Here is a 24,600-nt window from a genome sequence, read left to right on the forward strand (position 1 = left end):
ATGTTTTAGAATGTTAAGCTTAATTTCTTCCCTTCTAGGAGAGGTGTTTTTGTTATTTTCAGTTTCTAATTTTATTTTTGTCAGGAAAAGGTATCATCACAGAATTAATTATAAGCTTAACATGCATAATGGAAGAATTTGTTAATAAGCTTATCAATAATTATCCTATTACAGATTATAAATGTTGTCAATTTCTTGTTATGAGTGGGAGCAAAAGTTGATTTTTTTTTCTTTTTTGAGGAAATCAGTCTTTCAGAATGCTTGGTTTACAATAAAAAAGGTTATTGATCAATCAGAGTTTATGCAGTAAATAAGAATGATGTAGTACTTAAATCCTCTTTAAACTTATATCAATCAGTGTTCATGCTACAGTAAGAAAGAGGGATGGGCCGGGCAGTGGTGGCGCATGCCTTTAATCCCAGCACTCGGGAGGCAGAGCCAGTCGGATCTCTGTGAATTCGAGGCCAGCCTGGGCTACAGAGTGAGTTCCAGGAAAGGCACAAAGCTACACAGAGAACCCTGTCTTGAACCCCCCCCCCCCAAAAAAAAAGAGGGATGGAGTACTGAGATGCTCTTTAAACTTTTTTTTAGGGGATGATGGTTATGAGCAGATCTCGAGTGATGAAGATGGAATTGCCGACTTGGAACGTGAAACTTTTAAGTATCCAAACTTTGATGTTGAGTACACTCCAGAAGACCTGGCGTCTGTTCCTCCCATGACATATGACCCGTATGACAGGGAACTAGTGCCACTCTTGTATTTCAGCTGCCCATATAAGACTACTTTTGAAATTGAAGTCAGCAGAATGAAGGATCAGGGTCCAGATAAAGAAAATTCAGGGGCAATAGAAGCCTCAGTGAAGTTAACTGAACTGCTCGATCTGTATCGTGAAGACAGGGGCGCAAAATGGGTGACGGCTCTAGAGGAAATTCCAAGTTTGATTATAAAAGGATTAAGCTATTTGCAGTTGAAAAACATAAAACAAGACTCTCTTGGTCAGTTGGTAGACTGGACAATGCAAGCTTTAAATTTACAAGTAGCCTTTCGCCAGCCCATAGCCTTAAATGTCCGACAGCTCAAAGCCGGGACCAAGCTGGTGTCTTCGTTAGCAGAGTGTGGGGCTCCGGGAGTCACAGAGTTGCTGCAGGCAGGAGTGATCAGTGCACTGTTTGATCTCCTGTTTGCTGACCATGTCTCATCTTCCCTTAAGTTAAATGCTTTTAAAGCTTTGGACAGTGTCGTTAGCATGACAGAGGGGATGGAGGCCTTTTTAAGAGGCACCCAGAGTGAGAAAAGTGGCTATCAAAAACTGCTGGAGCTCATCCTCCTGGACCAGACTGTGAGGGTTGTCACCGCTGGCTCAGCTGTTCTTCAGAAATGCCATTTCTATGAGATCTTGTCAGAGATCCGAAGACTCGGTGACCATATAGCAGAGAAGACTTCGCCTGTTCCCAACCACAGTGAACCTGATCATGACCCAGATGCTGGACTCGAGCGAACACACCCAGATTATGAGAATGAAGTGGAAGCCTCTGTGGACATGGACCTTTTGGAATCCTCAAATATAAGTGAAGGCGAAATAGAAAAGCTTATTAGTCTCTTAGAGGAGGTTTTTCATTTAATGGAAACTGCACCTCATACAATGATCCAGCCGCCTGTTAAGTCTTTCCCAACAATAGCACGAATTACTGGACCTCCAGAGAGGGATGACCCATACCCTGTTCTCTTTAGGTAAGATATACTTGGTCTTGGGAAAGATACTTCACAAATCTCTGGAGGTAATTTTATGTGGTGATTTTTTTTTCCCCTATTCATGTGCAGTACATAGCTGTGTTAGGCTGTTTGGTATTTCGGAATAGGTATTCAGTAGCAAACTCAGAAATACATTAGTTTGAATGAACTTCCATTGTGTTGGTGTTTGAAGCCGAATTATGAACTCAGATGATTGTAAAGAAGAACAGTGCTTGTTTCAGCATGTCTGTAGGCAAAATAAGTGAAAGCCGGCCCACCTCCTGAGACAGGGTAGAAAAGGATGGCATAGGAGGAGAAAACCCTTCTCTATAGACCCTTTTTACTTCACTACTCCTGGGCAGTGTAAGGCAGTTGGGTGTTGCCAATGTAGTTTTGTGGTCCTGATAATGTATCTTTGATGTTTATCACTTCTTTCTGCCATCTGTCTTTCAAATTAGGTGATAATATAATTTTGCCATATTTAGTACCTCATACTAATCCACAATAGAGTTTTACTGTTTGAAATGTTGTCTTCTGGCATTTTGCTTATAATTTTTGAACTAACAACAAATGGAAAGGCAGACCTCTTCTTACTCTATGACTGGTTTTTGTCTGGCTTTGGAACAAGTACATTGGTAGTAAGTAGGTACTTGTCTGCTCCAGAATCTGTACTTGGCCATTCCTGTTTTAGCTGAAGTTGTCCAGGCCTGTTTTACTTTCCCTAAAACAAAGCCCAAGGTCTTCTGTGGAAGCTCTGGTCTGAGAGCTTATTTTGGGAAGAGGAAGATACAGAGAGGAAAAAAAGCTAATAAAGGAAGTGTTAGGATACTTTTTATTGTGGATAAATGGGGCTCACTGTGGATCCTCTGAGGACCTGGCAAAATATGTCCCCTCCTTATCCCACTGAATGATTCAAACAGGGCCCTTGTTCACCCATTCTTTCCCTCTTAGGTTGAAGATTGGCTACTAGGCACTGTAACTCCTCTGTGCTTCTGAGCTTCTCTTCCTTGTGGTCTGAGCAGTCTCATGGCTTTCAAGAAAGCTCTGAGAAAGGTAACAGGACCAACCAAACACGTAAGGCCAGGTACTGCCACCCCACACAGACTGAACCGTGAGAGGTCAGTGATGGAACACTGGGGAGCACTGATGTGTCAGCTGATAGCAGAGTAGGATACTTCAAAGAAAAACAAGTTAAAATGAGACTCAGGAATGATGGCAGCACAGTTAACAAAGCCAGAAACCAGAGAAGAAAATAGGATCGGGAAGCAAGGAGTGGTCTCTTAGCCAAGTCTACACAAGAGGTTACAAAAGTAAGGATGGAATTCACGTGGTGAGTTTTGGAGTGCAGATTGCGGTTAGAACTTTGGGAGAGTAGTTTTTACCTGTAACAGTAGGAGTTAAAGTGTGGGCAAGCTGAGAAGGAGGATGTGGGTGGAAGTAGTGTGGGTTGCTCTGCTCAGATACTTAATCACAAAGCCAAGGCACGATGAGGGTGCGGGGCCTGGGGATATAGCTCAGTTGGTAGGTCCTTGCTTAGCTTGGGAAGCCCTGGGTTCCATCCTTGGAATGTAATTCCTGCACTTGAAAGGTGGAGGCAGGAAGATTATAAATATTAGTGAGTTTGAGGCCAGTCTGGGCTGTGAGAGCGTGTCTCTTAAAAAATAAAGAAATAAGGTAACAGTCAGAAAGGTGTGTTGTGGTCAGAAAGGCATATTTTTATTTCATTTTTCTGGACTGAGAAAGCACAGCACATTTGTAAACTGGGAAGAATGACAGGTTTTATAACTCAGTGAGGAGGGAGGTGTATATGATGTGGGAGGAAGAGACAATTGCTGGAACAGGGTTTGCTAGGAGATGAGGTCAGGTGTGGTGGTGCATGCCTTTAATCTCAGCACTTGAGAGGCAGAGGCAGTTGGAGCTCTGAGTTCCAAGCCAGCCTGAAAGTACATAGCAAGTTCCAGGCCAGCCAGTGCTACTTCATGAGACTCTGTCTAGAAAGAAGTCCAGTATTAAAAGGGAGACTTTGGCTTTGGCAGGAGAGTAGAAACCATGTGAGTGTGCAAATACAGTTACTTTTGTAATGTGAAGGAGACACCAAAGGACTGAGGCATTGTTACTGCTAACTTCATTTCTAATGGAGTACGAGGGATAAAGTTGTGTCTTGATGGGGGCTGAGGTACTGAATGAGGGAAATAAAGTGCTGCTTCAGTTCCTGAGGAGAAAGTAGTAATTAGCTGCTTAGTAAATGCTGTCCCCCCTCACTCTCTATGGAGAGGAGGAGATGAAGGGCTTGGATGCTGTGTGAAGGACTGTGGGCTGTAGTTTTGGAATTAGGAAGATACTGACTATTTGGAGTAGCAGATTTGCTTAAAGTAGTGTTCTGAAATTTTATGCTGTAAGATGATTATGACAGAAAAGTCACTGAAATCACTGGGTAAATCAGCAATTCTAAGATTAGGGTACTGGATGCTATTTGGCTTATAGTGGTATGTACCAAGAAGGGAAGACCAAATACTGTGCTGTCATGGAGACTGTGAGGGAGTAACTTCCAGCATGGGACTTTATAGGTAAGAGACTGTGAGAAGGAGCTAACAGCATTTGGAGCTTCCTAGTCAAGGTAAGAATCGGAACTATGATTTCAGTGACAGGAACTTGTACATCAAGAGTCAGAAATCTAGAAAGAGAATCATTATGTTTTGGAAGGATTACTCTGAAGTGACAGGAATGCTCTAATAGTACATTTGAGGGTACACAAAGTCAGCCCCAGTGTAGGACGAATTGCTAAACAGTCTTATTAATAAAAAACCCGGAGCCAGATATTGGGGTGAAAACTGAGAGATCAGAGGAATAGGACAAGCCACAGCCAACCTCACCTTACCAACTCCTCAGCCTCCAGAGAGACCTACTTCCTATTTACCCACACCTATATGCCTTTCTGTCCCTGCCATCTTACTCCCTTTCTCTGTCCAGCTACATCACTTCCTCTTTCTGCCCAACTCTGTCACTTCCTGTCTGTCTGTACAGGACTCCAGACCTTTATGGTTAACTAACGTTGGAATTAAAGGCATGTGCCACCATGCCTGGCTCTGTTCCCTGTGTGGCCTTGAACTTACAGGTCCGGATGGATCTCTACCTCCCGAATGCTAGAATTAAAGGCATGTGCTACTACTACCTGACTTCTATGTTTAATATAGTGGCTGGCTTTTTCCTCTGATTCTCAGGTAAGCTTTATTAGGGTGCACAATGTATTGGGGTACACAATATATCACCACACCCCAGTTTTTTTCTAGCAGGACTCATAGGACTCAGTGTGCAATTGTACTCAGCAAGGGCTCAAGGCATGCTTGCAAAGGAGTAAGGCACCTTAGTCACAGTCTTCGAGAGCCTCAGTGCCTTGTTTGGGACCTGTTTGACTCCCAGAAACAGGCTATATCAGTGTGTTAACTGCTCGAGTTAGAAACTTGACACTGAGGCTTTAGAAACAATTAAGATGCTGTTTGGATATATCTGTGCAATGTGAAATAAATATGTCAAACTAGTTGGCATCCAGGAATCAATTCACTACCTATAGTGTTCCAGAATTCTCTATGTCCAGACAAGAAGCAGATATTTTGCATAAACTATTTTGTTTGCATAAATAGCTTAGACATGGTGAGCCATCCTTATCTTTTGGGGGAGTAGGTTTCTGTGAAATCCAGGTTCATAGATACTGGCCAAGAGCCAAACTTACAAAGTGGATCTTTGTAGAGAGAGCCCTGTGAGGCTTGCTGTGTTAACTACTTTCCAGGCAGTCTATAAGGAAGTTAAGGATATACTTAGGGTAATTTTGTCATTTTGAATAATCTTTGGGTTTACAATAGGTAGTCACTGAGGGTGTTTATTATGAATACTGTGATATTCATGAATAATTGTCATGAATATTATAATAAAAATATTCTGGAAGCCCTAGTTTAAGCAGTGAAAGGATTAAAGAGTTCGTTTTAGGGCATGGAGAGATGACTCAGTGGTTTATAGTACTTGTCCTCTTCTAGTGGACCTGGGTTCAGTTCCCAGCACCCACATGGTGCCTCACAACCATCAGTAACTCCAGTTCCAGAGGCTCTCATGTCCTCTTGTGGCCTCTGTGGACACTGCACATACATGGTGCACAGATATAGATGTAGGCCAAATACCTATACACATAAAGTAAAACTAAACCTTAAAAATTTAAACTTACTAGTTTTTTTTTTTTTTTTTTTTTTTTTTTTTTTTTTTTTTTTTTTCCCCGAGACAGGGTTTCTCTGTGTAGCTTTGCGCCTTTTCCTGGAACTCACTTGGTAGCCCAGGCTGGCCTCGAACTCACAGAGATCTGCCTGGCTCTGCCTCCCGAGTGCTGGGATTAAAGGCGTGCGCCACCACCGCCCGGCTAAACTTACTAGTTTTTAATAAGTATAAATTCTGACTTTTCATCTACTTATTAGTAACAGTTCAACAGGAGTTTCCAGAAGCTGTTGTATCACTATGTGTAGTGACTACATGTGTGAAGTGTCAGACTTTCAAATTAAGAAATTAAAATGCTTTTCCAAACTCAAGATAACAAATGTACATTAAGCTAATCTTTTTTAGATTCTTCCCATTTCAAAATTTTTTTGGGAAAAAAAACATTTTTTTCCTGTTTTTGTTTGTTTGATTTCACCCTGAAACTCTTTAAGCTTCATTTCTAAAAAATACGATTTTAGAAGAGTTTATCGAGGAATGGTGGTGCATTATAATCCCAGCATTCATGAAGCAGGGGCAGGAGGATTGCCACATGTTTGAAACCAACTTTGCCTACATATTGTTAGACCAGCCTGGCTCTACAGTGCTATACCCTATTTCAAAAAACAAACAGACAGACAAAAGCCAGTAAAAGTTGTCAGTAGCATTTACGTCTGTTTTGTAGTATGGGTGCATTTTACCTGCTTTCCTCCGAGAACGGTGTATCCTGGGGGCTGGAGAACTGGCTCAGCGTTTAAGAGCTCATACTGCCCTTTCAGAGGACCAGCTTGATTCCCAGCACCCACATTCACCGGGTTGCTCACAGCTGCCAGTAACTGCATCTCCCAGGGAATCCATTGGTGCTGGCCACCTCAGGTCACCTCATAGACCTACACCCACATGTGTGTATTCACACACAGACACACACAGAGACACATAATTAAAAATCAATCTTTAAAGAACTGTTGTATATACTAAGAATAGTTCTGGAGCTGGCAAGATGACCCAGTAGGTAAAGGCACTTGCCACTAAGCCTGGAGGCTTCAGTTTGATCCTCAGAACACACATAATAGAAGGAGAGAACCAGAGAACCAGCTCTCAGGTTGTCCTCTGATTTACACACACACACACACACACACACACACACACACACACACACACACACACACACACACACACTCTCTCTCTCTCTCTCTCTCTCTCTCTCTCTCTCTCTCTCTTTTAAAAAGACATAATTCTGAAGCCAGAGGCTGGTGACTGGCACTAGGAATCCCATCACTTGGTTGAACAGAAGGATTGCTGTGAATTTGAAGTTATCTTGGGCTGCGTAGCGAGTTTGAGGCCAACCTGAGACCTAAGAATAGTTCTTAGATTTGATGTAGAAAACAAAACAAAACCAAAAGTCTGTGTTTAGTAGTAAGTACTTACATGCTACAATTTATAGTAGTATTTTTCTCTGGTGATACTAACTCATATCTGTAGTAAATCTAAATCCATGAGATGTTTCTCTACTATAGACAGTATCCCCTAGATACACTAGTTCGTACAGAGTGGTCACTCTGTGAAGTACAGTGAGACAGACCATCGTGAAAAAGGAGCGTTTGGTAGATGGCTTAGAAACAGGGGTCAGAGTCAGTGGTGACTAAGGAAAAAAGAAAACCTGTCATCGGTCGTTTTGAGAATCTCTTGACTATTCAGAACTTTTGCTTTCCTTTGATACCACAGAGGAGAGTTGGTGTTCACATTGTTACAGTTGTTTCCATTTATGGGGAAACTGTGTTTCTGACGGTGAGGATTAAAGCCCTTCACATGTTTACTTTGTCTGGTCTTGTGATTTTGAGTTGTGAGGAATGCTTTACACTACCTGAAATGTCTCACTTGACTTCCGTAGGTACCTTCACAGCCACCACTTCTTGGAGTTGGTCACCTTGCTCCTGTCGATTCCAATAACAAGTGCCCACCCTGGTGTACTGCAAGCCACAAAGGATGTTTTAAAGTTTCTTGCACAGTCACAAAAGGGCCTTCTCTTTTTTATGTCAGAATATGAAGCAACAAACTTACTGATCCGAGCTCTGTGCCACCTCTATGATCAAGATGAAGAAGAAGGTCTTCAGTCTGATGGAGCTGATGATGCATTTGCCTTGTGGCTGCAGGACTCAACTCAGACTCTGCAGTGCATTACAGAGCTGTTCAGCCATTTCCAGCGTTGTACAGCCAGTGAAGAAACTGACCATTCAGATCTCCTAGGCACCCTCCACAATCTTTATCTGATTACTTTTAATCCTGTGGGAAGATCAGCTGTGGGCCATGTTTTCAGCCTTGACAAAAACCTTCAAAGTCTCATTACTCTGATGGAGTACTATTCCAAAGAAGCCCTTGGGTAATTGTCTACTTACTCCGTCAAATCTCAGTTACATTAGAGAACTAGATCACTAATGGGGTAGATGCTTTACAAAAGAAGTCTCTTTTGGTATATACACATATGTATGTATTTCTAAAGATATATATATCCTTTGTCATAACATATGCTAATTAAAAATTAGGCTAGCAGGAACCTCTGTGATGTGGCTAGTAAGCATTGCTATGGGCTTTTTCCAGCTTCTTTCAGTTACCTACCTTCTTACAGTATCCCTTTGCCTGTGTAGGAAGGAATCTTAAAGCCCAGAAACAGATGCCTGAAGTGTAATGCCTGCACTCTCTTACTGTCTGTTTTCTGAACCATCCGTCCTGATTTTGGAATTGCTTTGGGTCAGTGAGAGAATTGAGGAAGATAATGATATAAAGAGATGCCAAATAGGGCCGAGGATTTTGGCTATGAGAAGAGAGGCCTGCTCTCCTCCTAGCTTATGTCATGGAAAAGCAGACAAGGTGGGGGGTGTTCAGTGTCATGCAAGACAGTGACATAGAGGTAGCTGCCTCCTCGATGGGGACTTGGTCCAACTCCGTGTAACTATGAAAGCAACTACAGTGCCTCTCTGCCTGTGTAGACGGTCTTAGTGATTTTGGAACGGAAGGTGAGTGAGGTCAGTAGATGATCACATTTGTTCCTGTTTTCAAGGTTCAATGGAGATGTTAAAGGAGACCAGTGAAACACACTTCCTAATACTCATTGTTAATGAAACATGCTTGTTAGTATCTCATTGTTCATTTGTTCTTGTGAATTTTACTTTCCTTTGTGATGTTTTTGAGTTTGTTTTTGTATCCAGTTGTCTCTCCTTACCTATGGGTTCTGTTTCTGTATACTCAACTCACAATGAATCAGAAATATTTAGATCGCTTGGGCATGTTGGAGCAGACCTATAAATTTGAGGGCAATTTGGTCTACAGAACAAGACCCTATCTCAAGAAAAAAAAAAATGTGCATGAGAGAAATGGATCTAAGCCTGGCATGGTGGCACATGCCTGTAATCCCAGTACTTAGGAGGCTGAGGAAAGAGGATTGTGAATTTGAAGCCATCTTTTGCTACATAGTGAGTTTCAGGCCAGTGTGAATCATATAGTGAGAGTGTTAGCACTGAATATGTGCAAGCTTTTTTCTTGTCTTTGTTCTGTAAACAGTGCAACAGCTATTCACATAATATTTACATTGTGTAGTATCCCAAGTAGTCTGGAGTTGATTTAAAGTAGATGGGAAGATGTGCACATATTATGTGATACTGTGCCAAGGGACTGGTGGCTCCATGAACTTTGGTATCTGTGGGGGTCCTGGAACCAGTACTCCATGGATACTGAGGGACAACTGTTAATACTCTTTTCAGGGGACTCGAAAGTGAAGTGTGACGTCTAATTCTTTATTTTCAGGAAATTAGGTGATGTTGATAGTGTTGGATTGTAAATTTCCTTGACCTCTTTAAAACAACATACCAAAAAATGTTTAAATTTATTCCTGAAAAAGTATTTTTATACCCCACACTTAAAAACCTTATTTTATTTCAGTGATTCCAAGTCTAAGAAGTCAGTAGCTTATAACTATGCATGCATACTTATTTTGGTGGTGGTTCAGTCTTCCAGTGATGTCCAGATGCTAGAACAGCATGCAGCATCTCTCTTGAAGCTTTGTAAAGCAGATGAAAATAATGCTAAGTTGCAAGGTATGGTACCTGGAGTCATTTTAAACACTTGTGATGCATGAGGAAAAAAGGCTGAATTCTTGTAATCATTGCTTTTTCATGTTTGTGTGTATGTTCATGTGGTGTGCATGGGTGTGGGTGTGCATTCATGTGTGTGCATACATAGGTCTTGAGGGTAGAAGATGACATCCAATGTCTTTCTTAAGTGCTCTCCACTTCATTTTTTTGGGACAAGGTCTTTCACTGAACCTGGAGCTTGCCATTTTAACTAGCATGGCTGGCTAGCAAGCCCCTGAGATACATCTGTCTGCCACACCAGTGCTGGTGTTACAGGTGTGTGACATCTGTTTACACCATTCCTGGCTTTTGCATGAGTGTCAGAGATCTGAACCTAGGTCCTCATGCTTGGCACAGCAGACACCTTGCCCACTGAGCCATCTCTCCAACATGTTTTTAATTTCTTGAGTTGCCTTTTAGGAAAAGCGTTTAGAAAACTTAAGGTTTCATTAAGGGTTTTAGAATATAAATGAGAAAGTTTGAAAGTGCCTAATAGTGGTCTGGCTAATCAGGGTAGACGAGGCAGTGAGATGGACAGGTTCAGTTTTTGCTCTAGTTCTGTTTCTGCATGTTTTGTTACATTTAGATGTTTGCACTGTTCTGAGTTAACTTACAGGACTACTGTTGAGTAGCACACTGGACTACTTTTAAAAGTAGTTACTTTCAAAATGACAAGAAGTTGACAAAATCAGGCTAGTGATACAGCTCAATGTTCAGGTATTTCTCTAGCATGCATGACAACCCAGGTTTAATCTAACCCAGTACACACAAAAGAAAAGACAAAAGGGAAATTTCCTGTTAAAGGAAGAAGGGTTACTCAACTAAAGTCTCTTCATAACTTGAGCCTATTAGAAAAAAAAAAAAAAAAAAATATATATATATATATATATATTTGTGTTGGGGGTTTGAAGACAGCAGTAAATAAATGCTGCATTATATTAGTTTATAATCATATTTATAAATCTTATTTTAGTGTTTTCATTGGCTACCGCAATAAATTCGTTTTAATTAGGCAGACTGGATAAGCACTCAGATAATAGTCATCACTAAGTTTTGAGTCAGCATAGTAGGGCTCCGTTTTCATTTTATTTAAAGCACGTGTAAAGAATTGTATGCAGAAAGTGGGCTTTGCGTTACGTACCCGTAATCCTAGCACTTGGGAGGCTTAGACAGGAAGATCATGAGTTTGAGGCCATTTTGGGGTATAGCATGAGACCTAGCCTAAAAACAGAAAAAGATTTTAGACACCAGAGTCCATCCTTTTGTAAAATCTAGATAATTGAAATGATTGCAGATGTGATGTTTTCCTTTGGGGAGAAATGTTTTATTATAAAGACTTCCATTTAAAAATATTATAGATTGTTCTTTTTGTTTCTAAGAACTTGGCAAGTGGCTTGAACCTCTGAAAAACCTCAGATTTGAAATTAACTGCATCCCAAATCTAATTGAATATGTTAAACAGGTAAGTAAAAGTTAAAAGGGCTTTGATTGTTGTGAAACTGTGATGATACATAGTTATAATATTGAAGTTACTTTCTAGATAATGTAGAAGTCATGGCCTTGACTGGCCCCTTTAACTTGTAGTACAATATTTGCTACTTGGATGTAGATAATCATGTCTATGAACACACATGCATATGATGCTCTCTTTAAATCCGGGTTACTCCTTGTGTGGAGGTCAGAAGACTGCTTGTGGAAGTTGGTTCTCTCTTCCACCACATGGAGTTCAGGGATGGACCAAAAATCACCAGGCTTCTTGGAAAGCTTTTATCTGCCGAGTTGTCTCCTAGGCACTACAAAAACATTCCAAGTTAAATGCTAATGGTATCCTAAACCTGAATTAATGAAGTAATTTAACTCAGAATGTTTAGGTGAAAATTGATATAGCCAATTCCAGATAATTCCATTGTGGACCTGTTCTCTCTGTTACTAATTTTGGATAGTGACATTGTAGTTGAAATTAAAAGTTGAAATCTGTGAAGTCTATGTTTCATAATAGTAATACTGAAAAATTCATGAATATTTCATAATAAAAAAATAGTACATTCATCATTAATCTTGGAAGTTTTTTTTTTTTTTTCCTTTTTCTTTTTTCTTCTTACTTGACCCAGTGTACAGCATAGCAAGATGGGCTGAAGGCATACATACAAACATTTTAAACTACATGAGTATAGACTGAATTATCCCCTACTGTTCAGCTGAGGAGCTCTGTGTGGTTGTGTATGTGAGAGGGAAAGCCACCTTGGTTTTGCATTTGTAGCATATTATTAAAGTACTTTGTTGTATATTGACCGTTTGTTGCTATTTTGAAGTAATATCAAGGTATTTAGAGTTATCTGCCTCAGATCTTGCTGTTGCAGTGGTTCCTTCTTGTCTTCTTTTCCTTCTGTCTGTCTGTCTGCCTGCCTCTCTCTCTCTCTATATATATATATATATATTTTTTTTTGGTAGATTGGGTTTTTGATTTTGTTTTTTTCTTTATAGACAAGGTCACACTGTGTAGCCAGCCCTTAACTTACTATGTAGACCAAACCAGCCTGGAACTTAGAGAGATTGGCCTGGCCCTGCTTCCTGAGTTCTGGGATTAAAGGTGTACACCACCATGCCTGGCTCTTAGGAATATTTCTATCTCCTTTGATGCCATTGTGTTCTTAACAGTGTTGTAAATGACAGGTGAAACTTAATGTTTTTCTTTTCGTTCATTAGTAATTAATGCTCTGTAAACTCAGATTGATTGTGTATTCTGTTTACGTGGACATGGTAGGGTGATTTTTGATGGCATGTGCAGTAAATGTAAGGTGATTTGAATTACAGTATTTAATAAGAAATTCAGTTCTAGAAATTAAATTACACGTTCCTGTTGTTGTATATGCCTGCAATCCCAGCTCCAGAAGGGAAGGCAGAAGGATCAGGAGTTAAGGTTATCCTCTGCTACACAGTAATTCAAGGCAGCCCAGGCTACATGAAAAAGGAAAGGAAAGAGGAAAAAGAAAAGAAATTGAATTATGTTCTATAATTTCAAATTTCAAATTGGGCATGGTGGTGCATACTTGTAGTCTCAGCACTGGGATGGCTGAGGCAGAAGGATTGCAGGTTTGAAGCCAGCAGAGACTGCATAGGAAACCGTGCTAGGGAGGTAGCTGAGTTGACAGAGTGCTTGCGTAGAATGTTCTGGCTTCCATTCCCAGAACCATGTACACAGGGTGTGGTAGTCCACACCTGTAAGGATCAGTTCAGAGTTGTCCTCAGCTACATAGTGAGTTTGAGGCCAGCCTGGGCTACATGAGACTCTATCTCAAAAAACCAAAACAACAAAAACAAAAATTTGATTTTTACATAACTTTATGTTTATCTCTATTTAGTTTTTGTTTTGAGATAAGATCTGGTTCTAGAACTTTGTCTGACCTCTACCTGAGTCCTAAGATTACAGTCATGTACCACCACATCCTGTTCAGATCATGCCCTGTTAATTTTGATATTATAAATAATTCCTATCCTAAGATATGCTAAACACAATTGATCCAACTTTGAAACTTAGGATTTCTTGTTGTCTCAGTAATTTGTAGAACTGCAAGAAAAAAGTGGAAGGAAAAGGGCAATGGAAAATAGAAGCATATTAGGGAGACTGGGATTTTTGTTTGTTTTTAAAGCTTATGCCCTGAGCCTTAGAAGTTGGGCTACTTAAATCATTTAGTGTACTTTTTTTCAAGTTATAAGCTTATTTATAACGTTAGTCTGTGAAAGTTACAAATGTAAACAAAACTATTTGGTGTTTGCAAACAAAACATAGTCAGCTTTAAATACAGAAAACAATTACATTTCTTGTCTTTTCTCTTCTTTTTTTTTTTTTTTTTTCCAGAGCTGAGGACCGAACCCAGGGCCTTGAGCTTGCTAGGCAAGCACTCTACCACTGAGCTAAATCCCCAACCCCTTTTCTCTTCTTTTTGGTGTCTGCATTTTAAAAAATGAATGCTATTTAGTCTATAAATGTTCCAAGATTCCCCCCTAAGTCTCGATAAAGGTTTAGTAACCATAGGCTTTGGCTTTTCAAATTCAGTCTGGAACAATGGTACATGCCTGCAATTCTAGCCACTTAGGAGGCAGAGGGAGCAGAACTAAAGCTCCTGGCTAATCCAGCATCCTAGTGACACCTGGGCTCAAAACAAAAACAGCAACACAACACAACCCCAGAACACAAGAGCTCAGTTGTCAGCATAGTCAGTGCTTCGTTTGTGAGAGAAGATAATATAAAATGGGTATACAGAAAAAAGGTTATTTTAAATTATTGTTTTGTTTTATGTTTCTGGTTTTCAAGACAGGGTTTCACTGTAACAGCCTGGCTGACCTGGAACTCACTCTGTAGTCCAGGCTGGCCTCAAACTCACAGAGCCTGCCTCTGCCTCCCGAGTGCTGGGACTAAAGGTGTGCACCACCACTGCCCGGCATATTTTAAAATCCCCCGTCCCAGACAGGGTTCCTCTGTGTAGCTTTTTGGAGCCTTTCCTGGAACTCACTTTGTAGACCAGGTTGGCCTCAAACTCACAGAGATTCACTTACCTCTGCCTCCCGAGTCATAGGTTTCTACTTACTGGCTTTGTTTTAGTGCTAGGACTATGCAAATGTATTACATTTGATCTTTCTCTACATAATATTGTACAGTACAAAATGTACCTATGATATGGGTGGAGAGATGGGTCGGTGGTTAAGAGCACTGGCTGCTCTTTCAGAGGACCCAGGTTCACTCCCCAGCACCCACACTGCAGCTCACAACTGTCTAACTCTAGTTCCAGGGGATCTGACACACACATATGTGCAAACAAAACCCCAGTGCACATAAAATAAAAAAAATCATTAAAAAAAATTTAAAAAATGAAAATTTTGTAAGGAAAAAATGTACCCAAGGTGAAATAATTTATATAAAATTCTTTAGTACTAGGGTTTTTCTTATATGCTGTCTCTTGTTTGTTGGTGTATTTTTTGAGACAGGGTATTGTGTCTAACCCTGGCTGCCTTAGAACTCACTCTGTAACCCAAGGCTAGCCTCAGACTCGCCACTGTCATCCTTGCTTCAGCCTCCTGAAGGCTGCTGGCATTGCAGGTGTGCACCGCCACACCAGCTTTCTCCCGCTTCAAACATGCTGCAGTGTAGTTGGTGTGCACCTCAAGCTTTCTGCTGAAGACTAAACCTAGGGTCTTACACGTGCAAGTGCACAGCCTACCTCTAGAGGCTCATATTTTCTGACTACCTGAAACTTGTCTGCTTTTATTTTTTGAAGAATATTGATAACTTGATGACTGCAGAAGGAGTTGGCCTTACCACTGCCTTACGTGTTCTCTGTAATGTGGCATGTCCGCCGCCTCCCATTGAAGGTAATATTAATATACTTTGAAAATGCCATACTTTAAGCCTAGTGTAACTATAATTTGTTAACTGTTTAAAATATTCTCGATTATTAGCATGTAAGTAATTAGTTTTTTCTTATTCCTTCCTTATCCTATCTAAAGGTCAACAGAAGGACCTGAAATGGAACCTTGCTGTTATTCAGCTTTTTTCTGCTGAAGGAATGGACACCTTTATTCGGGTTCTGCAAAAATTGAACACTATTTTGACGCAGCCTTGGAGGCTCCATGTGAACATGGGGACTACCCTTCACAGAGTTACTACCATTTCAGTGGCTCGCTGCACACTCACTCTTCTTAAAACCATGCTGACGGAGCTCCTGAGAGGTGGATCCTTTGAGTTTAAGGACATGCGTGTTCCTTCAGCACTTGTTACTTTACACATGCTCCTGTGCTCTATCCCTCTCTCAGGTCGTTTGGATAGTGATGAGCAGAAAATTCAGAATGATATCATTGATATCTTACTGACTTTTACACAAGGAGTTAATGAAAAGCTCACAATCTCTGAAGAGACCCTGGCCAATAATACTTGGTCTTTAATGTTAAAGGAAGTGCTCTCTTCCATCTTGAAGGTTCCGGAAGGTTTCTTCTCTGGACTCATTCTCCTCTCAGAGCTGCTGCCTCTTCCCTTGCCCATGCAGACCACGCAGGTATCACTTCCTATCACATGCATCTTGTAATGACTGCACTAGCTCCTTAGATAAAGCCAGGGATGCTGGTCAAATCCAAGCAAGTCTCCATCCTCCTTCCCAAAGACAGAGTACCTGAGTGGAGGGCGAGATGAGACTGGAGCAAGTTGGAAATGTGGGGTAACGTTTTAAATACCTATTGTCAAAGTGAGTTTGGTTGTGTTGTTGTATATGCTTGTACTTACATTTTCCTGTTATTTCAAATCTTTTTTTCTCCCCTCTATCGTGTTCTAGAATTTGCCAATTAGATTGCTTCACCAATGGACTCTGCTCAACTGACTGCCAACCTAAGAACAATGGTTTTTTTTTTTTTTTAGACTTGTGGAATGCAAACAATTGTTTAATTATGTAATAGAAAATTATGTTTTAAGCATGCAGTAAAGGTGTTCTTTTTATAACAGTTCTTCCTGAACAGTTTTGCGACTATAATAAATATTAAAAATCTATGTACACACACGTTATACTTTTTTAACAGGTTATTGAGCCACATGATATATCAGTGGCACTCAACACCCGAAAATTGTGGAGCATGCACCTTCATGTTCAAGCAAAGTTGCTCCAAGAAATAGTTCGTTCTTTCTCTGGCACAGCCTGCCAGCCCATTCAACATATGTTGCGGCGTGTTTGTGTTCAGTTGTGTGACCTTGCATCTCCAACTGCCCTTCTGATCATGAGAACTGTGTTGGACTTGATTGTAGAAGACTTGCAAAGGTATTTTCATTACACCTTAAGAAGTTTTCCTCAAGTTGCTCTTGACACAGATACCCTCCTTCACATAGTTTGGAAACTAGGGTTTAGTAGGTTCAGATAACATATGGATGTGTAAATATACACACATGCACACATGTATGCATAAATTAATATATGTAAATTATTTTCTTTAGAAGACTATCTCCTTATTTCATACGCAAGTTAGGTTGAAGGTCTTGATTTGGGGCTTTTTTTTAACTTATTGTGTAATGTGTACATGTGTGCGTATAACCTGCTCATGTGTGTGTGGTCAGGAGAACTCTATAGTTGATTTTTTTCCCTTCATGAGGTCTGGGGCTTGAACTCAGGTCACTAGGGTTGTTCCACAGGTGCCTTTACTTGATGAGTCACCTTCCTGTCCCAGTTTTGCAGTTCTAAAAGGTGAAGTATATTATCAAAGATCTGAATTTATAAAATTATCATTTTATCCAAGGAATGAGATGTATGTTTTATGCAAAATTTGTGTGACTGGATATAGAAAATGTTACATGATGCCTTTAAAATCCAGCAGCTTGTTTACTGAATGCATTGGTTCTATTTCAGCACTTCAGAAGATAAAGAAAAGCAGTACACTAGCCAGACCACCAGGTTGCTTGCTCTCCTCGATGCTCTGGCTTCACACAAAGCTTGTAAATTAGCTATTTTACATCTAATTAACGGAACTATTAAAGGCGATGAAAGATACGCAGAGATATTCCAGGATCTTTTAGCTTTGGTACGGTCTCCTGGGGACAGTGTTATTCGACAGCAGTGTGTGGAATATGTCACGTCCATTTTGCAGTCTCTCTGTGACCAGGTATTCAGTTTTTTATCATCAGTGTGTGTGTTGATATGTGCTTGAGTGCTGTGTTTTGTTTGTTTGTTTGTTTGTTTTTCCGAGACAGGGTTTCTCTGTGTAGCTTTGCGCCTTTTCCTGGAACTCACTTGGTAGCCCAGGCTGGCCTCGAACTCACAGAGATCCCCCTGCCTCTGCCTCCCGAGTGCTGGGATTAAAGGCGTGCGCCACCACCGCCCGGCTGAGTGCTGTGTTTTGTAAATCTTGGCTGGGAGCAAAGAGCTTGCCTGTGCTGTATCACTCCTGGGCTATATAGGAAGTAAGTTTGGTATGTGGAAGAAAAACAAGCTGATCTAGTGCATCATAGTTCTCTTTGGCTTTAGCTTTTGGGTCTCTGTGGTAGTATTGCCACCTTAGGTGATTGTTTTTCTAATTTTCAATACTTTTTTTGCTAATTAATATTTACTGTATTACTTTCCTTCCTAATTATATTAATATGTATGAAGGCATTCTTCAGTTTTATAACTTTGATATTGGTTAAGTCAATGTGAGAATAATTTCTTTGTATGGTTAGTCTTTTGAGACTATGTCTTTTGTAGCCCCAACTGGCCTCAAGCTTGCTGTGAGGCCAGGGCTGACCTTGAATTACTGGTTTTCCTCCATCTCCCAAGTGCTGGGATGGCAGTGTGTGCCACATGCCTGCTTCCTGTGGACAGCAGAGAAGCAGCAGGAGTCACTGCAGCTCTAGTGTGTTCTGACCAGTGCTCACAGCCGCTCTTGACCAGTAGTGCTTTCTCCTGCTGTTTGTATTGTTGACTTGTTTATAGTCTCATGAGACAGAAATTCTATCTATTTCCATTGAATGAGATCCATGTCAGTGCAGTTTTGCTAGTCAGAATGCTCATGCCAACTAGTCAACAGATGTGACTTTTTTTTTCCAGACAATATTTTTAGTAAAAGCCTATGTTGGATGATGAAAGTGCAGTTCAGTTGCATTGAAGACTTAGGGCTTGCATGTGCCTTTTTTTCAGCAGTGGTAGACTGTAATTGTGGACCTAGTTGTAAAGTTTAAGGCTTCTGTGATTGGTGTTTAAGTATCACGTTGAGTCACATGACTGCTGAGTAAGGCTAGGACCCCTTACTTCCTTTCCACTTAGCCTTTATTCAGAGCAGTCTTTCACTCAGATTCCATTCCATTTGCTTTCTGATGCAGATCTGTGTTTTCGTACCCCTGAAAGCACAGTTGACTTCTGTAGTGAGTAGTGGATGTTTCTTGATGTGTAATTAGCTTGACATGCTTAATATTGGAAAGCTTGACTTTTAAAAGTATAAAAAGTAGAGGGACACATTTAATTGAAGATTGTGCCTAAAGTTTGTTTGCTTTATTTGTCCCTCTTTATGAAGCTTTAAATTCCAATATTGATAAGTTTACTAAAATTTCAGCCAAAAAGTTTTATTTCTAGAAGCCTCTATAATTTAAAAGGAGTCTAAATTAATGAATAATAGGCTGATCTAAGGTATTTCACTACCAAAGCTTTTTAACCATTTTAAAATTGAAACTGCCAAGTTCAGTTCCTTATAAAGGCCATCTTCTCTCTTCTATTGTAAAGTACAAATATGTTTGAGAATTTCATACACACATACATTGTGTTTTGATCAAGTCCACCCCTCACTTTCATCCCTTCCTCTCCAGTCCACCCCAGTTCTTCCTGTCTCCTCACCAGTATCATCTTCCAATTTCATGTGTTCCTTTTTTCTCCTAACCCACTGAGTCCATTTCGTGTCCCCAGCACATACTTGGGTGTAGGGCCATCTACCAGAGCATGGGCAGCCTATCAAAGGCCACATCCCGAAGAACACTGACCTGGCAGGAGAAGATGGTGTTTTCAGACATGCTGTGCTGTGGTCAGTCCCCTCTGCTCCTCTCCGTCCACACTCCCGCCTGTGTTTGTGCCCTTTGTCTGCGTTAGTCTGTGCTCCACCTTCATGTCTCCCCAGTCCTCCCCCTGAAAACCTCATCTTCCCTCACACAATCCCTTTTCTTTTTTGGGGGCGGGGTTTCGAGACAGGGTTTCTCTGTGTAGCTTCCCATCTTTCCTGGATCTCGCTCTGTAGACCAGGCTGGCCTTGAACTCACAAAGATCCGCCTGCCTCTGCCTCCCGAGTGCTGGGATTAAAGGTGTGCACCACCACCGCCCGGCCACAGTCCCTTTTCTAGTTCCACTCAGTCCCACATGAGTAACATGAAAATGAGAAGCTAGGATCCACGTATGAGAGCCGTGGTGGTATTTGTCTTTCTGAGTCTGAGATGAAAAAACTACTTCGATGCCAGTAAGCAGCTAATAATGCCTTATATGTATGTTGTTAGGCCCAAGCGACTCCTCTGTCCTTTCAGAGTCAATGCTAAACTCTTTTCCTTTCGTGTAAATGGAAGATAAATTTTAGAAGTTTTTTTTTTTAAAGGTAAAAAAATAGTATAAAGGAAAACACTGTCTATTTTCTTAGATACATGTTCTTACAGTAACTTTTTTATAAAAGATCATTTGTTGATTATCTGTTTGAATATGTTTGAGACAGGACCATAGCAATAATGTTCAAAAATTTTTACTTATTTGTATGGTTGTTTTGTTTACTGCATGTCTAAGCACAACATACTTGCCCACTGCCTGCAGAGGCCAGAGCAGGGCATCAGATCCCTTGGGACTGGAGTTTCATATAGTTGTGACCCACCATGTGGGTGCTAGTAATTGAACCCTGGTCCTCTGGAAGAGCAGTCAGTACTCTTAATGCCTGAGCCATCTCTCCAGCCCCCAACGATAATATTTTAATGGGATTGTTACTAAGTGTTGGTGGTGTGTGTTCAGAAATAACAGCCAGGAGTGATAGTGATAATCATTTTGAAATGTTTCTCCCTGCCCTCCTCAGGACATCGCACTTATTTTGCCAAGCCCTTCTGAAGGCCCTGTCTCTGAGCTTGAACAGCTCTCGAATTCCCTACCAAGTAAAGAGTTGATGACTGCAATTTGTGACTGTCTGCTGGTGACTCTAGCTAATTCCGAAAGCAGTTACAACTGTCTCCTGACATGTGTTCGAACAATGATGTTTCTTGCAGAGCATGATTATGGATTGTTTCACTTAAAAAGGTAGGCTTTGCAGAATTTAATATACTGTGCCCTGCCATTTAGTTAATTTGTACTTATTATGGAAGGTTGAAAGTATGATTTCTTTCATAGGAGAAATTTTGTGTATGGCAGAGTTTCATTGGCAGTTAGTAATGGATTTAAAATCTTTTCTAAGTGTCTGAATGAATGAATGGCACTGTTAGAAGTCTGTATAAGCCTGGCTTCCATGGGCATCTGAAAACATTTCTTTTGGCTAGGTACCTTGATGGAGTTTTTGGGTCATGTGCCAGGTGCCTATTTAAGCCAATCAAACGCTGCCACACTGTTCTCCAAAGCAGACCTTCTTTCTGCTTTCTGTCAGTACTGCATCTGAGTCCCCTGATCCTTAACCTCTCCAGAACATCCTACCATCAGGGTTGTTCTGTTTGTCAACGTGGACCAGCCTTTTGATGTTGCTCAGGTTGGATTCAGACTCCTGGGCTTCAGTCCTCCAGCCTCAGCCTCCAAAGTAGTGAGAATGTACCACCATGCCCTGACTCGGCCAGTTTTTTTGTTTTCCTGGAAGACATTCTAATAGATTAGCTGTAGATTATTTTTTTTTTTTGGTATTGTTGTTTTTATTATTGTTTGTTTGAGACAAGGCCTTGTTCTATAGCCTAAGGTGGCCTGGAAAATGTGATCCTCCTGTTTTAGCCGCTGGATTATAGCTATGAACCAAATGCTCAGTACAGACCATAGTTTTTGATAGAGCATGCACAAATATAGCTTATTTGCTTAAGGTTTTATGTAGTCACTAGTAATTGCGGTGGTCTAGTTTTGAGCCTGTTATTTTTCCATTATTATCTTTTTCTTTAGGTTTGATTTTATCCCTGTGGGTCAAACTTTTCTATCTGTGTTAAAAAGTTCTCAGGAGGAGGCTGATTTTCTCTTTATTGCTTTACCATATTCTTATTCAGTGGCATCTCACAACCTGACCATTTGGTAAATGGGAACACTGCTTGTTAATATCATACTTATTTCCATTTGGCTGGTTATGTTGTAGCTTAAAAGACAATTGAGTATTGAAATGGTTTGCCCTTGAAATTCTGTTGAAGCTAAGAACATTGTAAGTGCATAGATTATGATCAGGATTTCAGACATACACCAAGGGGGTTTGTCATACAAAGTCTGTGTGTTGGGCTTGGTAAACTGGACTGTAAGCTGAGCCCAGTTGTCTGTAGTTACTGCAAATAAGGCATTGCTGGACCACAGGCATCCTTTGTGCATTGCCCAACACCACTTCCCACTGTGCCAGCAGTCTGCAGTAGGAACACTGAGTTGGGTTTAGCCTGCAAAGCCTAGATATTTACCAGCTGGTTCTTAAGCAGAAGTTCTTTGGCCTCTGCTCCCTACCCTTGGTTTCCTTTTTCTTTGTAACTCTTCAGTTAGCCTTCCCCGACTGGTCTCTGAGATAATGCTGACCTCTGATGCTAGAAAACCCTCGCATCATGGAAAGAAGTTTAAATGGGGAACTAGCAAGTGCATTGTGATAGGTTTTGAAAGTTTATTACTTGACGGAGGTTTTTTAGTAAATGCCAGGCATGGGATACAGACCTGTAATCATAGCATCTGGAAGACTGAGCGGGGGGATTGTGAGTTTCAGGTTAGCCTGTCCCTTCCAAAAAAAAAAAAAAAAAATTAATGGAAGATTAGAAATGAGCTGGCTTTTATGGTGTTATATAGTTTGTGAACAAGAGACACCTAAGTTATGTCTTTATGTTTTTTTAAATGATGAAATAAATTATATTCTGAACTTAGTTGTTCATACTAATTTTATGTACTTAACATTTTGATACATTATCTCTCTCTTTTTTTTTTTTTTTTTTTTTTTGGTCTTGTTTCAAGACAGAACCTCATCAGTGAAGCCCTGGTTGGCCTAGAGAAGCAGTTCTCAACCTGTGGGCCGTGACCCCTTTGGGCATCAAATGACTCTTTCACAGGGGTCATGTATCAGATATCCTCTATACCAGATACTTACATTACAATTCATAATGGTAGCGGGTCACTGCAACACGAGGAACTATTAAAGGATTGAAGGGTCCCAGCATTAGGAAGGGTGAGAGCACTAGCCTAGGGCTTTCCTCTTGTTTCTAAGAACTGGGAGTACACGTGTGCACCCCCACGCCTGCCTGGTCCTCTTGATTTTCTTTCCAGCTCTTACTGGCTCTGCTGTTGTCTTTAATTTCAGCTCTCTGAGGAAAAACAGTGGTGCACTGCATGCTTTGCTGAAGCGAGTGGTCAGCACGTTCAGTAAGGACACAGGCGAGCTTGCATCCTCGTTTCTGGAATTCATGAGACAGATCCTCAACTCTGATGCAATGGTAAGAGTGCATTTATTCTTTTTATTGGATTTCTTTAAAACATTACAAATGTCACAGGCTAAAAAATTACTTCAATTAAAAAAATATCTTGGAACCTAGAGAATGCCTTTTTCATCTCACTATAAAATGAAATGTTATCCAAAAGATAGAACAGCTGTTTTGCTCATGCTTGTTCAAATTTGATTTAGACTCTTCTGTAGTTGTTTCCTAAGTCTTAGTGGTCCATAGTCTCGAAGCCTCTGCCTTAAGTACTTAGGGTTAAATAAGTTTGGTAGTATGGAACTTTATTATACATATTATTATATTGTTAGAAACTCTGAGTTCCTGTGTGTTTTTATTGCACAATAATCTAGCTTTGCATAAAAATACTGATTGTGTGTGTGTGTGTGCATGTACACATCTTATGGGTCACTACATACAATTCAGTACTACTTGAAGAAATTCAGCCCACATTTAGAATTATTGTTTAGAAAGTTGTAAAGGATCTTTTACTTCAGGGTTACAAAATACAAGATTCCTTGAGAAAAATGTAGGTTTACTAGCTAGTGTGTTTCCTTTTTACATGTAATCTGTCTAAGGCTCTTTGGTTGACCTTCTTGTCTAGACATCATCCTCCAATTTCGTTGACAAATTTTTTGCCACTCTTGGTGGTTCATGCTTCTGATCCTGGCACTCAGAGGCAGAGAATGGAGGAATGACATTAGCTCAAGGCTAGCTTAGGCTGTCTACATAGTGAGTTTCAGGCTAGTCAGGGCTACATAATTATGTGTTTATATCTTGAAAAGTTGTTGAATTTTGTCAATGCGTTTTACGATTTTATTGTGATAAACACAAGGGTTTTCTCCATATTATTTTGAGTGGATTGGTTGGGGGTTTTTTTGTTTTGTTTTGTTTTTGTTTTTTTCGATTGTTGAACCAGCATTGTTTTCCTGGGATTAGTCCAATTTGATTCTTTTTATGTGAATTGTTGGTTCCAATTTGTTATATTTAGTGAGGATTTTTATGTTTGTATTCATAAGGGATCTTGATTTGTAACTGTCTTTTCTGGTTTTTGGCTTCATTGAGTAAGCTGGAAGTTCGTGATGGGTTATCAATTCTTATTTATTTGATATACTTCACTAATGAGCCATTTGGGGTCTGGGCTTTTCTTTCTGGGAAAGCTTTATTCTGTGTGAAATGGAATAATTCACGGATTAATGTATCACCTTGTGGTATGGCCATGCTTATCTTCTTTGTGGTTCCAGTTTTAGAGAATGTTCTGATGACATGAGCCCCTTTTTTCTTTAAAATACTAATTTAATTCAGTCTATTCAGATCTTTCTAAGCCTAAGCTGCTTTTTCATCCTTTTAAGAATATATTTTTCTGTGTTCATCTTCAGTATCTCATGGTATATAGTTGTCCTTAGTAT

The 24,600-nt window shown here is 40.3% G+C and overlaps 1 protein-coding gene and 1 pseudogene across 2 annotated transcripts in view; one reads left to right on the forward strand and one right to left on the reverse strand.

Annotated features, from left to right (window-relative positions):
- Virma (vir like m6A methyltransferase associated) overlaps window positions 1–24,600 on the forward strand; it is a 64,928-nt gene that overhangs the window by 25,707 nt on the left and 14,621 nt on the right. For both annotated transcript variants that reach the window (XM_052715774.1, XM_052715775.1), the window contains exons 8-17: window positions 592–1,732; window positions 7,860–8,348; window positions 9,905–10,059; window positions 11,475–11,557; window positions 15,372–15,465; window positions 15,601–16,145; window positions 16,660–16,895; window positions 17,478–17,730; window positions 20,635–20,852; window positions 23,059–23,191. In XM_052715774.1, coding sequence (XP_052571734.1) covers window positions 592–1,732; window positions 7,860–8,348; window positions 9,905–10,059; window positions 11,475–11,557; window positions 15,372–15,465; window positions 15,601–16,145; window positions 16,660–16,895; window positions 17,478–17,730; window positions 20,635–20,852; window positions 23,059–23,191 — 3,347 coding nt within the window. The remainder of the gene's footprint in view (window positions 1–591; window positions 1,733–7,859; window positions 8,349–9,904; window positions 10,060–11,474; window positions 11,558–15,371; window positions 15,466–15,600; window positions 16,146–16,659; window positions 16,896–17,477; window positions 17,731–20,634; window positions 20,853–23,058; window positions 23,192–24,600) is intronic.
- LOC128098096 (uncharacterized) lies at window positions 20,022–20,139 on the reverse strand (annotated as a pseudogene).

The sequence above is a fragment of the Peromyscus californicus genome, unplaced genomic scaffold (genome assembly GCF_007827085.1).
Source record: "Peromyscus californicus insignis strain IS unplaced genomic scaffold, ASM782708v3 Scaffold_5__1_contigs__length_169319896, whole genome shotgun sequence".
NCBI classification, from domain to species: domain Eukaryota; kingdom Metazoa; phylum Chordata; class Mammalia; order Rodentia; family Cricetidae; genus Peromyscus; species Peromyscus californicus.